The sequence below is a fragment of the Clupea harengus genome, chromosome 16 (genome assembly GCF_900700415.2).
Source record: "Clupea harengus chromosome 16, Ch_v2.0.2, whole genome shotgun sequence".
Taxonomy (NCBI): domain Eukaryota; kingdom Metazoa; phylum Chordata; class Actinopteri; order Clupeiformes; family Clupeidae; genus Clupea; species Clupea harengus.
In genome coordinates, this window is record NC_045167.1 from 9,514,372 (window position 1) to 9,529,371 (window position 15,000).

The 15,000-nt window shown below is 44.6% G+C and overlaps 1 protein-coding gene across 2 annotated transcripts in view; it reads right to left on the minus strand.

Annotated features, from left to right (window-relative positions):
- LOC105912489 (synapsin-3) overlaps positions 1-15,000 on the minus strand; it is a 109,034-nt gene that overhangs the window by 77,601 nt on the left and 16,433 nt on the right. For both annotated transcript variants that reach the window (XM_031583305.2, XM_031583306.2), the window contains one exon: positions 7,603-7,660. In XM_031583305.2, the coding sequence (XP_031439165.1) occupies positions 7,603-7,660 (58 nt within the window). The remainder of the gene's footprint in view (positions 1-7,602; positions 7,661-15,000) is intronic.

Sequence of the window (15,000 nt, forward strand, 5' to 3'; positions counted from 1 at the left end):
AAAGAGACAGAAAGGGAGAGAGTAAGAAAGACAGAATAAGAGAGAGAGAGAGACAGACAAAAAACCGAGGGAAAGAGAGAAAGGGAAACAGAAAGATACATAAAAAGGGAGAGAGTGAGAGAGACAGAAGAAGGGAGAGAAAGAGAGAGATAGACAGACAGACAGACAGAAGACTGAGGGAAAGAGAGAGAGAGAGAGATAGAGAGACAGACAGAAGACTGAGGGAAAGAGAGAGAGAGAGAGGGAGTCAGAAAGACACAGAAAGTGATAGAGAGGAGAGACAGAGAGAACTGGATCGGTTTCAGAGTGCCATGGTTACTGTCAGGGTTATGCATTCAGGGCTTGTTTTGGATGCCTTCCTGGCCTGGGAAAAGAAAACAGGAAACAGACCAGGGGACAAATGGCCCCCAGAGCTGATCCCTCTTTCTCTATGTCCACCCATGCTATCTGTATGGATGACATCTCCCCACAGACCTCTATGAAGTGGCCCTGGACTAGTGCAGAGCTTGGAAGTGATCTGAAAGGCTGTGGAAGGGGGCAGAAAGTTAGACACCCCGAGAAGCCAGAGTCACTGGTGCCATTGTCTACAACTGTCTGCCCTGCTAGACTAATGATCTCCATTGCCAAGATACAGTATCAATGGATGGATGGATGGATAGATAGATAGATATATAGATAGCTAGATAGATAGATAGATAGATCATAAATTCATTTCATAAATTCATTCTATAATTTCTTATATCATAAATCTCCCCTGACCCGTGCAAGTGTGTGTGTGTGTGTGTGTGTGTCTGTGTGTGTATATGATGTGCTGTGTGTGCAAAATTCCGGAAGTGTTGTCTTAGATGGAGGAGACTGTGGTTTAAAATGAAGCATTTGAAGGTGTCATTAAAGGCTGAGGTCTATACTGATTATTGTACTGACTGTGTGGGTTTGAAGTTCAGGAAATGTGTCTGGCGATTGCGGAAAAACTGTAAACGTCCTCATTGTCTAAAACCCACATCACTCGTTTTCCTCACTTGTGTCTCACCTGTGGTGCACCGTATCATTATTGTTGAGTGCACCCTGGAATATTCACTCCGTTAAGGGTGCTGTTTAGGTTTCGGCTTGGCTGGGAACACTGTGTACAACAAGCTCTACCCCAGCAGCCACTCACTCGTGACAAAGAGAGGGCCTTAAACCGAGCAACCGCCCCCAGATTCGACGCTTCGATTGCTGCCAGCTCCCCTACGCCACCAACACATTTCTTTCCCCCTCCTGTCCAGCACTCATCAGTCAAAGCCGCAGCACAAAGCCTGTCCGGGAATCCTGGTGTGTATTTCTGGGAGATTCTTTAAACTGGTGTCACTGAGTTTAGAAAAGGCCAGAGACTGGTTTATTGCAAAGGGGGGAGAAAGCTTCAGGTCACCTGAGAGCTAAGAGAGAGAGAGAGAGAGAGAGAGAGAGAGAGAGAGAGAGAAAGAGAGATAGATAGATAAAGAACTTGATCTATCTATTGATATCCAAAGGGAAACTGTTCTGTTGCAACAGCACACAGCATGTGTTTGACTCTGTGTACAGAAATGGGTAAATGTCCCAGGACACAAACAAGCTCTGTTACTTAACAGGATCAGGGGGAGGGGGATGGGATGGCGGGAAAGGATAATTGTTGTGTTGGGGGGGGGGGGGGGGGGGTGTTGTTGTTTTTCTTGCTCTGTGTAACTCCAAATAAGAAAAATAAAACATTTGTACCAAAATAAATGGAATAGGATCACGTGCAGCCAGGAGCAAACCTCCCACCTCATCTCCAGTCAGCAAATGAACTGTGCTTTTAAAATAAGAAATCAAATGGCCGTGGCAGTAAGAATAGCGCAGGACAGCGTTTGCCTGCTTCTTTTTTTTAAGCGAGCCGGGCAGTGTTTCGCTGCTTCTCCCGTCACATGGGTCCATATTTAGCTGCGGCCCTTCCACCGACGCTCAACCTCTCATTTAACGGCCCATTATGTCCCCCTGTAAAATAAACACTCGTGCCTCTCTCTCCCCTCCTCCCCCCCCCCCCCCCGCACCCCCACACTGAGTATATGCAAACACTGCTCTACCAATGTGGGGACTTTTAAATTAGGTACTGCAGATAAACCGAGAAACCATGCGTGTGGACGTGCATGTGAGTGTGTGGGTGAGGACATCTGTGCTTGCATGCATGTGTGTGTGTGTGTGTGGTTGTGTGTCTGTGTGAGTGTGACTGTGTGTTTGTGTGTGTGCATGAAGGCGTGTGTGTGTGTGTGGCGGGGGGGGTCGGGGGCAGAGGGGTTGAGGTGTGCATGTATGTGTGTGTGTTTTGTGTGCATACGTATGTGTGTATGTGCATTTGTGTCTCTTTTAAGGCTGATGCTTGCGGTAATCTGGTGGTTTTCAAATAGTTCCCGTATTGACAGAAGTGGTTGCCCCCTCTGACAGGGCAGCTATCTTTTAACCCAGATGTCCATCATCAAACAGCAGACCATTTGCAGATGTTGACTTATACACTAGCTGATTCATTTGATATATTTTAAGAACCTCAATTTAGATCTCATATGCCCAAACAGACTTATCCAGATGTAAACAGTAAACCTGACTACCAACACTAATTACCTCTGGCAGCTGAAGATGAGAAAAGTCTGACACACACAGGTCCTCTGTTGCATGAGTCTTAAGGAATATAAAAGTTACTACTGTGTGCTCCCTGGGTGTCGGACCGAAGGCCTTGCTGTTGTTAGCACAGGAGCGCAGGAGTACTCGTCTTTGCTTTTCTGATGCATACATAGCAACTGGACTAGCAAGGGACTGGCAACAGCAAAGCCATGTTTCCTGCTAAAATGCATACCTTCCCTGAGCTGCAAATAGCTTATAAGGATCAAGGTGTCTGTGAAATGAGAATGTAAATATTAAAGGTTCAATGCTGAATTTAGAAACAAACAGTTTCGGTGTCGTGAACCTGGCTGACCTGGCCCCGCGGCCTGGGTGGCACTGCACCCTGTGTGGCATAGCCTAAGGTAGACCTGGGCAACTCATCGACGGGGAATGTCTACCATCTATGGCCCTGCCAAGCTCTGTCCAGATGCCCCCTTACACTGGTATCAGACCTCGCAAACGGAACATAAACAGCGATGTCACCTCACCACGGCCAACAGGCCTGCCTGATAAAACGGAGAGGATTATAAAGCCCCCTCCACCCATTGGCACGATGCCAACAGACATGGGGCATTATGGGTAGACTGGGTAGCGTGCCACCCTTGCTGAGTTCATGGCTCTGGAGAACAGATGTGGTCCAAGGGACCACCTGCCAGGGCAGGGCTGCTTCGCTCAAAGGGAAACAGCGCTGAGCAAAACCAGCCGACAAAATGACGTCCTCGCAGGTAGTTGGAGAGCTCCTTGACGACTTAATCATCCAATTTCTTATTGGTGAAACTGCCTTGGTCTTCAAATAGGAATCAGAAAAACAGCCATCTTGGAAGAAAAGGTGTGGGAGCTTTGAGTGTACCGAATACCAGCACGCATCCACTGTCAGTTTAATCCATTCCAGCAGCGTCCATTATACAGCTGTACCCTTTGCATTGACGTCAGTGCCGTATCTCTACAATTGACAATGCACTTAGTGGGCATCACACAGGCACGGCTACACGGGGGAAAAAAATAAAAATCACTTTTTGGCAGAGGCGTACAACCAAATTGGAGCACGTCTCTTGGACTTTAAAGCAAGAGGCTTGAGAATTATCAGCGCTTACTGGGGATGGAAAGAGCCCTGCTTGGGGCGGGAGCAGAGGCTCAAAGAGTGCCACTCGAGGGGATGAGATAACATATGGAAGGGCCGCGAGAACAGAATCATGGACACTTGTTAGTAGACAAGATCCACTAAGTGTACATCAAGGCCGGGGGCAGTTCAGGGTCAAGTCGTGTCCCCCTTTCCTGAGGGTACGTAAGGCAAGGCAAGGCAAGGCAGTCGGTTGGATATGCTATGCAGATGGTAGCCAGTGCCGGGCCGAATCTGTGTCAGTTCCTGTCAGGGCAGACTGTGCAACCAGCCACCTGGGCAGCCTGGATCGCCTGAAGCAAACAGGGCACTCTTGTGAGGACAGAAACAGGGCCTCAAATAAAGCGAGTCTTTGCTTTATTTTTTGTTAGTTTAATATAGCAAAATAAACATTTAAATTAACTCCCACCTAAACACAAGCATATGGCAGCATGTGAGCTAGCTATTAGTAATATATATATAGAAATAGAGAAATATCTCTTTGTGGAGCTTTGGGAGAAAATAGATTGTCTAAAGACAGTCACAGACATGCAAAGGTGCTTAGTGTAACCTTTTCCTAGTTACAAGCTTATACAAATCATTATTGGCATAGGATCTATTTGAATAACTTCCAAAATCTCTTCTTGTCAATGTCCATCTTACCATTATCACTGGGCTGCTATAAGTAGCTGGAGAAGACTGGTGGGCGAGTTTTCTCATGGACTGATCTGTTAACATGAACAAACGAACTCATAGCACACAATCAGGTCTACTACAACATGGCCTAATTTAAACTACCACACAAGAGCCTTCCAAAAGACAGGGAGTTGGAAACATGCTGTGAACTGCATGTTGTTGCTATGCTATCTTCCCACTTTATTCAGCGTGTCTAGACTTGTGGTGTAGCGCTACATATAGATTGGCAACCAAAACTACGGAAAATCAAAAAATACAACATGTAATGCAATGTTAGCCATTCTCGCAAACATCTGGCAGACTTATTGTAGCCACTGCGTGAGTTTGTCTTGAGTCTGCTGCGCACATGCAAAATAGTGGGCAAGCAGGAATATCTCAGTTCTTCTGAAGCTTCTTGGTTGGTTAATACAGTTGCACCATGTTTAAATTTCCAGTTGCTATGTACAGAGCCCGAAGCAACTATTGTTGTGATAGCTATCTGAATGTGAAGACACTTTGCGTGTCCAAGAACAAATAACTCACCCCAGCTGTGATGTTAAGCATGGAATAAGAATGGATGGTGAGCAGTGAGTAGGAAAATCTACATAAAAGTCTTGGCCTCTAGCTTGGACATATTTATACGAGGCAGCGTTCTAGCACCCAGGCCAGCAGCCCTGCTAATGTAAACCTCAGGTGGACTCTATCTGTGTGTGGCGCACATTTATACCAACAGACTGGCCAGCTAAATGTGTGTGTGTGTGTGTGTGTGTGTGTGTGTGTGTGTGTGTGTGTGTGTGTGTGTGTGTGGTGTGTGTGTGTGTGTGTGTGTGGACATGCATAAACCACTGAGAATGCATAGGCCTCATTGTCCACTGAGGTCCAGGTCAGGTCAGTTCAGAGTGCAGTGAGTGTGTGTTTATGTGTGTGTGTGTGTGTGTGTGTGTGTGTGTGTGTGTGTGTGTGTGTGTGTGTGTGTGTGTGTGTGTGTGTGTGTGTGTGTGTGTGTGTGTGTGTGTGTGCGTGCGTGTGTGTGTGTGTGTGTGTGAGAGAGAGAGAGAGAGCGTGTATGTGTGCAGCATTTAGAGATGCTCGACAGTCGAACTTTACTGCAAGCTATCTGGACATCACAGCCCCCTGTTTTATTTTTTATTTTTTTAGAGCTAGGAGCCCATAAGGCCTGTCCGTATGGTCTGGGTGGTCTACGCTACTCTCTCTCCAAGGCACACACTTATCCTCTCCAGCTGGTACCTTATATGGCAACGGGCACAAGAAGCGCAGGACTAGTTGGGCTTTTTGTGGGGGTGTGAGGGAGAACCAGAGCTGACAGGAATAGGGGAGATTATGAGAGAGAACGAGTGAGAGAAAGGGAGAGAGAGAGGGATAAAGTGATAGAGGTAAATACAGAGGGGAAGAGAGAAAGAGGGTTACAGTAAATGAGATGTCAAGAGCATGTGAGAAAATGGGGAAGAGGGGAGGCAAATAAGAAAATGGAGGAAAAAGAACAAAAGAGAAAAAATTAAAGAGGAAGAGGGTGATGGAGCGAAAGAAAAAGAACGAGGGAGTGGAATTGAAGGGGAGGACATGGGGATGAAAGGGAAGGTATTTATTTGTCATTTTCAAAGCCCTGCAGCACTTTCACATAAGACTGTGCCTCTCTCCTCTCCACTCTCCCTCCATTTTTAGTCTCAAGCTTTCTGTAACGAGTGAAAGAAAAAGGAAAAGTAAGAAAAAACACCCTCCACAAAGTTCAGCCAAGTTGGGCAGGTTGAGAAATCGGGCATTCATCACCATGGCAACAAAGGACAGAGCTGTCTTTTCTGGACGATGGTGAAACGAAAAAGAAGGAAAAAAAAGGACGGCGGCATTCGAGGACGCAGAGTGTCTTACGCGACACCATTACTGCTATGGCCGACGTCTTGATTTACCGTTGCTTGTTAATGCCACACCGCATCTTTATAGAAGGTCGCTAGGCTAGGCTGCAGCAGGCATGAGAGGGCATTTTTATTATTATTGTTTTCTCTCTCTCTTTCTTTCTTTCTCTCTCTCTCTCTCCCTCTCTCTCTCTCTCTCTCTCCCTCTCCCTCTCTCTCTCTCTCTTTGCACTTTCACTACCTGCCCCCTGGGGGAGTTTTCTCTCCAGCCAGCCAAAAGAAACCACCACTTCCCCACAACAGAACGCCATGCAGCCACAACAACCAAAGCCGGGCCAACAGACACCCTCTTAAAAAAGCAGTTTGCCGGCTCTTTTTTCCTCCTCTCTCCCATAAAATCCCACCCTTTCATTTCAAAGACAAATCAAGAGGGGGCTGAATGGCTTGCAGATGTATGGCACCACCAGTGGCTTTTCTGCGGGGAGAGCGAGATGCTATCTCTCCACTGTCGTTCTGTATGTCTAGACTTTGGTACAGCGCTACGTATACATTGGCAACCGGACCTACTGAAAATTCATAAACACATGTACACACAAGGACACGCCATGAGGTCATGCGAAGGCTATCTCATGTCAGGCCACGCTGGTCATGGATATTAAATCAGCTGCATTACATGACAGGACATTTCAATTTCAAATTTTAGATATAGCAGAACAGGAACCTTTTAGATATAGCTTGTGTAAATGGTAGTGATACAAAACTTAGGAATTTCATGCTCACATCATGACCATGAGTCAGTTTTTACTTCCAAAAATGGCTCGGTATTCAGCAAAAGTCTTTTAAGTGTTTTAAAATGTAACGGCTCTACGTTATCTGCAAAACTGTGTTGAACTTATAAAGTCGCAGTAAATGTTAACATTAGCCAGTAATGGACCAGGTCTCTGGTAGAAAAGATATATCAGAGCTATTCCTTCTCATGTAGATACCCATCAGATACTTGAGCAGAAGATTGCAGTGCTGGAGTGGAGGACTCCAACAAGGGAAAAACTAGCGGACGTTGCCACGGCAAAGGCCTCACAGTACAACCAGAACAGGAGCATTAGTTGAATTCACTTAATTCAATTCAGTTCAGCTCAGTTCAATTCAATTCATATAGCATTTGTCTCCAAAGCCTAAACTCTGAGTATCAATGTGGCTTGATGTATTTCAGTCTAATATAACTAATATCATAATCATCATTTACTGTGGGACAGGACATATGTCAGGGTAATATTATTACAGTAACATCCACTTGGTGTGGCTACCAACCTGCTCAACGCGGATCTCATACTCTCCGTTGAGCTTCCTTCCCCGGAAGTACTTTGCCCTGGAACAACAAGAAAAGTGACGGTAAGTAACAAAATATATATTGCATTTATTTATTTGTCAGATACTTTTATTCAAAGCGATAGATATATAGATATACAGATATACAGTTTCATCCATATGTGATCCCTGACTGAGCTCATGTTACTAGCACCTCACTCTACCTGTTGAGCTAAAGGGACTGTATATGTATGAACGAAATTCAACTATTTTACACAAGGACTTCTTCATTTTTCATCATTGCTGATGCTAACATGTCATGTAACCCTAGGCCATTAGAGTCAGAATGAACCAAATCAGAGCCTAGTCTCCGGGAAAGTCGAGTCTGTCTGCATCAAGAGACAGGGCTGGTTATTCATCATGGATTCCGTGAATGGTATTTTTATTGCTTGGCCTCATAGTGTTTTGCCTGTCTGATGCAAATTATAAATATAAACAGCGCGTGTAACCGGCCAGGCAGACAACTTGTGACTGCTTGGACCTTCCAGCGTGTTATGAGATGACATCACACAGTGAGCTGGCAGACATAATTTCATATTCCTTTTTCATTAAATAGTTAGGCAGAGACAGAAAGAGACAGGGAAAGAAAGAAAGAACGAGAGAGACAGAGAGGGAGAGAGGGAGGGAGGGAGACATAAAGAGAAAACACAAGAGAGGAGGAAAGAGAGGGGAGAGAGAGAAAGAGTGAGGGCGAAAGAGAGAAAAAAAATAGGAGAGGGAGAGAGAGAGAGAGAGACAGACTTCCATACAGGAAACAGAGGTATAACTCAATCTCCGTGGAATGAGAACATTAAGGGATGATGCAATGCCATCCAACTCTGTTTTTGGTGGATTTTGGTTCTTGGGAACTTCTGCCCCATAGCTGAGCCACAAACACAGCCCTTGTTCTCCTCCATCTGGGCATATCCCTCTGTGTATCCACATCCATGTTGTCATCACCCTGTTTCCAAGGGCACCGACCAGCTATATGTACAAGTCCAAACACTGTACAATTACTGTGTAAAAGGTTTGCCATTAAAATAAGGCACTGTGGCACTGGGATTGCCCAGTGTACAGTAGTCCACCTGAAGATGACCTGCTTTATTCAGGGTAGTAATCATTTCCCCCCCCCTTGGAGACGATTTACTCCCTGACCTTGGTTATGTGTGGTACGGGCTTTCACTGGTTGACTGACCTATATGGCACACAGGATAGAAGTCATTTTTAAACACACACACACACACACACACACACACACACACACACACACACACACACACACACACACACACACACACACATCATCCTCTTCCTCTGGCCTGGATTCAGTGCAGCTCTTCCCCACATTTCATTATTGTTGGAGGCGTTCACTCTATCCCTAAGAGCATCTTGTTTTTAACTTCTCCCAGCTGTTGTGAATCTTAGCGTCTGGATGCGGGACCCACCCACCCCTCCTCATCTCCAACTCAGTCATCTTAGACAGCTGAAGCTCAGCTACTTCTGACACCCAGAGAACAGATTACTCTGGGTCACATCTGACATGGACCTGGAATAAAGCTTGCAAAGATCTAGCGTGGATATGGCCTAGACATGAATCAAATCTGGCCCTCTTTGAGGATTTTAGTTTTTTTACAAGTCATTCCAGAAATATCCTGATCTAGAATTTACATTAACTTCCATTCATAATGGTTGCTCGAGCTCATTATTATGTCATCAAATGGAACCTTCAGTTGGCAACATTCTAATCACATAGCTGTGATCGTACTCCCCAAAGGGGTTAATGTGGCATAGATGGGGCATGGATACATCTGCAGAGTCAGCTATCATCTGAATATACACTAGGGCTGAACGATTTGGGAAAATAATCTAATTGCGATTTTTTACCAAAATATTGCGATTGCGATTTAATATGCGATTTTTTTTTTTATCCTCTTTTTTCCCCCAACAAAACGTAATGAATGATTTAAATATGACCAACACAATATTAGATACATTTAGTGTAAAATATTCTTTCCCACATTTTACATTTTTATTTAACTGCTCATTACAGAAACAAGAACAACAAATCGGTGGCTTTGCCACTGTGCATTTAAGTAATTTAAAAAAAAGTAATTTTAAGTATAAACACTAGGCATGCACTTTTTAAACATTGTGTGCAAAATGTACCATCTTAAAAAGATTTTTTTTTTTAGACCATGTTTTTTAATCTCGAACGTTGCGGTTAGAAAATCGCGTTCTATCATATCGCGATTAAATCGCAAATGCAATTAATCGTTCAGCCCTAATATACACTGTAAATCACTGTAGGAGAAACACACTCTATCATCCCTGAGCCATCGCTGAGCTTTTTCAGTGGGCCTTTTTGGAAGGCATAACCAGGCTGTATGAAAGTTCAAAAGCAGACATCTGCTGTGTCCTTACTAGACTGCCAAACACGTCCACACTTCAAAAGGAGTGAGAAAATTTACGGTAGCAGAGATAAAAAGGGAAACATTCAGAGGTGAGTCACCTCTCTGTGCCGGCCAGCTGAGAACACATACCTCTTTACAGCAGTATGTCTTACAGACACAAACCTGAAACTGGGAGTAAATGAAACCAAACCCATAGACATATACAGGCAGTGACCAAGCATGTGGAGACCTGAATGACAGTGCTTGTGTTTTATGTTTTATTCTGGTAAAAAGGCCCACTGACCCACATATTGTGATGATATCTGACTTTAAATGGTTACCTTGTGGCTTTGGCTTTTGTAAATAAGAGTCATCCTGACGGCAAGAATTCACACTCTCTCCCTCTTACACACACACAAGTGCATATGATTTCTCTCTCTTTCTCTCTCTCTCTCTCTGACACACACACACACACACACAAACATAGATGTTCTAACTCCCTCACATACAAACTCATACAGATACACACAGACACATACAGATGTTCTCTCTCTCTATCACACACACATATATGTTCTCTCTCTCTACCACACACACACACACACATATGTTCTCTCTCTCTAACTAACTAACACACACACACACAAATACACACACACACACACACTCACAGACATACACACACACACACACACACACACACACACACACACACACACACACACACACACACACACAGAGATACGCTCTCTCTCTCTAACACACACACTCACAAACATAAATACACACACACTCACACAGATATGTTCTCTCTCTCTCTCTCTAACACACACACACACACACACACACAAATATACACACACTCACAGATATGTTCTCTCTCTCTCTCTCTCTCTCTCTAACACACACACACACACACACACACTCAAATACAAACACAGTCACACACACACACACACATACACACACATATGTTCTCTCTCTAACACACACACACACACACACACACACACACACACACACACACACACACACACACTCACACTCACTCACACACACACACACAGATATGTTTTCTCTCTCACACACACACACACACACTCACTCACACACACACACACACACACACACACATATGTTCTCTCTCTCTCTAACACACACACACACACACACAGATATGTTTTCTCTCTCACACAGACAGCATGTTGACGAGCTCAGGGGGGACACCCTCTGTGGTTCTGGCCCCTCAGGCCTGGCCCCTGGCAATGTCCAGTGTCACAGAAGCCCAGAGTGGACTAAGACAAAGTGCTGTGGCTGCTAATAATGAAAGAAAAACAACATTCTCCTTCTCCAGTGAACGTCATTCACTCACACACTTAAAATGACTCACAGGCAATTAGGGCCAGTCACGCAAGGGTGTTAGAAAAGGTGAAAAAGAGTGTTCTTTTCTTTTTTGAGGATTGACAGAGAGAGAGAGAGAGGGGTTGTGAAATGACTGATTCAGAAAACCAACATGTTTGCCTTTGCCAAATACCATGGGATATACGTCCTGCCTTGAAATGCATTAACAAATTGGGCATATGTGTGGTGAGTGGACCAGGTACAAACTAAATCAGTCTGATGGAAACTACAGTAACATTATCCCAAATGATAATGTATTAGGAGTGCTCTTGTTGCCCTGGTTTGAATATCTGCACCTTGGCATTGTTGATGTCCATGGAATTCAATTGTAAAGAAAACACAATGACAACAAGGTCCAAGTGTGGATATAGACTGCATCTTGCGTCTGCATCTGAAACAACTTGTCTTTGACATTGTGGTCTTTCTCTTCCTTGTCCTCATCCTCTTTATGTCCTCCTCTGGTCGTCACCCGTCTCATGACCCCTCTGGCGTCTTGCAAATTCTACACTATGGGATCCACTGTTCTCAAGCATATTATGACTGATGCGTTAATCAATTTGTGGCTAAGTGTTTCCACCGTGAAAAAGATGTGGTCATTGAGTTCAGATGGTGATGCCTTGATTTATCGTATTGATTACATTCGTTTACCAAATGAGCATAACATTCTGAGAAAAGCGCATATCTTTTGTCAAAGCTATAGGTTTTCCTTTTTCGTTCTGTAATATATATGTTAAGTTTAAGTCTAAGTAATTCTACACATAGACATTTAGATTTCATGTTCCTCATTTTTCTTACCCTTTGTATGACTGCTTTGGCAATACAAATGCCCTATTTGTCGTCCAATTAAAGCACTTTGAATTGAATTGAATTGAGTGAGCTGCTTACGGGGACAAGCCTGTCAGAAGGGGGGTGTGTGTGGGGGGGAGGCATATGGGGGGGTGGGCAAGAAGGCTGAGTTTCCCAAGATACACACAGGCTCTCTTCAGGAATGCCCTACGGAGAGGCCATCGGCTGCCTATCTGCTCTCGAATCGTGGAGAAGGACAGCGCCCCCATTACGTGCATCTGGGGTACAGTAGATCTGATACGCTGACCAGGCGGAGAACAGGCTGGCCATGTGGGGTTTGTGGACAGAGGTCAGAGGTCATGTGAAGTCTACACATAGGGATTTAGGTCACAGGGATGCTGCCTGAGATCTGCCAGGGTAATCAGAAGTTATCATGACAGTGTCTGCATGCTGTCTATGATGTGATGAGCAAATGTATTGTAAATGTACTTCATACCGTAAATTATGCTTTTAACTTCTGAGAGGCCAACACAAGCATGTCAAGCTCAGGCCTACAGGTGTGTGGTGTTATTAAAAACTGTGGTCATCCTTATGGTTTGTTTAATTGAATTGAACTGAATGGTTGGGAATGTAGTGTACTACAGTAAGTAATGAAGCACATACGAGTGCGAGATGCTATTTGATCAGATGCCAGCGCTGTTGCAAAGCCTCTTCATGCATCTGCTTCAAGCTTTAACTCAGGGGTATTTGAGACAAAATGTTCAATAGTTTAATGACAGCGGTGAATTAATTGTCTATGACTCTCCACCCCTTCTACAGACATTTTTGACTGGCATTACAAAATCAACACATACTACATCAGCCAGCCACAAAAACTGAGGAACAATAGTTTCATAACGTTACAGGAAATCTATTGGTCCCTGGTGATCAGGAAAAAAAACAGAGGTGGATTTTATTGGTGGGATCTTTTATACGACAATCTGACGAAAAGCTAAATTTCAAAATTCAAACCCATCTGTTTTACGGAACGACATAGGAGGGGTGGCAAACCATCAATCAAATGTTATTTCAAATGCGGTGGATTTATGTGTGCTTGGCATTATGCATTCAGAATGAGATTGAGAAAGAGGGCGAGAGAGAGAGGGAGAGAGAGAGAGGGAGAGAGAGAGAGAGAGACAGAGAGGTTGTGCATGGTGGGGCTGGAGGGGCTGTGTGTGTGTGTGTGTGTGTGTGTGTGTGTGTGTGTGTGTGTGTGTGTGTGTGTGTGTGTGTGTGTGTGTGTGTGTGTGTGTGAGAGGCTGGGTGTGGCCGTTTGCCTTTTTCTCCCATACAAATTGAAAACTTTTTTGGCAGCGCAGCACATAATAAAAGCTCCACGAGATAGTGAAACATCAATTCTAATTTATGGGAGTGAGTGGGGAGATGCCAGGCATATGGCGGATTACGAGCTGTTTGGGCTTAAATGTACAAGAGGGACGCTTGATGTACACACACCATAAATTAGTGGAATAAAATCACAGTGTGTATTAAAATATAACCACATGCATACCTCCCTCTCACACACACGTGGGCCTTTCATATCAGTGATTTCATCTCACCGATGCCCTCAGTGATTTTAGAGCGGGGGGGGGGGCTCTGGGTCTGAGTTTGGCCTACTAGGCAAAGGGCTACAGTAGAAAAACACTATATTGTTAGCATGAAGACACAATATCTGGCTTGTGTTTGCGGAGGTGATTTAGGAAAGTGCGCTGGTCCTGGCTTGCAAGTTTAGAGATAGAAGCTTGAGGGTTCCACAGCTTGTCCTCATAGAATGAACAAGTAGAACTTGAAGAAATCAGCTACTACTCAAGTGCATTCATGGACTCTTGAAAGGCGCATTGATCAGCCTACTCATGAAACTCCTTTATGTGTGTGTGTGTGTGTGTGTGACAGAGAGAGAGTTTGTGTGTGCATGCATGCTTGTGCCAGTGAGCATAACCAGATGAGCGCAGTCTCCATTGTCCATTTGAGGTCAAGTGGGGAGCCACATGAATGTTTGAGTGTGTGTGTGTGTGCGTGTGTCTCTCTCTGTGTGTGTGTGTGTGTGTGTGTGTGTGTGTGTGTGTGTGTGTGTGTGTGTGGACATGCATAAACCACAGAGAATGCATAGGCCTCATTGTTCACTCAGGTCCAGGTCAGGTCAGTTCAGAATGCAGTGTGTGTGTGTGTGTGTGTGTGTGTGTGTGTGTGAGAGAGAGAGAGACAGATAGTGTGTGTTTGTGTGTGTGTTTACATAAAGAAATGAACAGCATCAGAAACATGACATACTACACACACAGAGCGAGTTCTGCTTTGCAATGGCATGCATCAGATAAGGATCCGCAGGAAAAACAAGATGCAGAGGAAGCCCAAGCACAGAGACTCAGGGAGACCTCCTCCTATTCTACATGTGCACACACACACACACACACACACACACACACACACACACACACACACACACACACACAGACTCAGGGAGACCTCATCCTCTACATGTACACAGAGAGAGAGAGAGACCCCTCATGGTTACTGCTCCTCATGGTCCCTACTGCTCATTGTTTCTGTCATACTGTTGGCCTCCAACTGCCTCTATCTGACATGCCATGACATAAACATGAACTACTGATGAACTGTGACTATGACAAAACTGAGCTCATCCACAGCTTCATCATCTCACCCTGACATGGGCCTTGTCAGTGCCCAACGGTAGTAAGATAGTCTCAATGGAGGCATAAACACTGCATGTCATGCACATGAGTCTCAG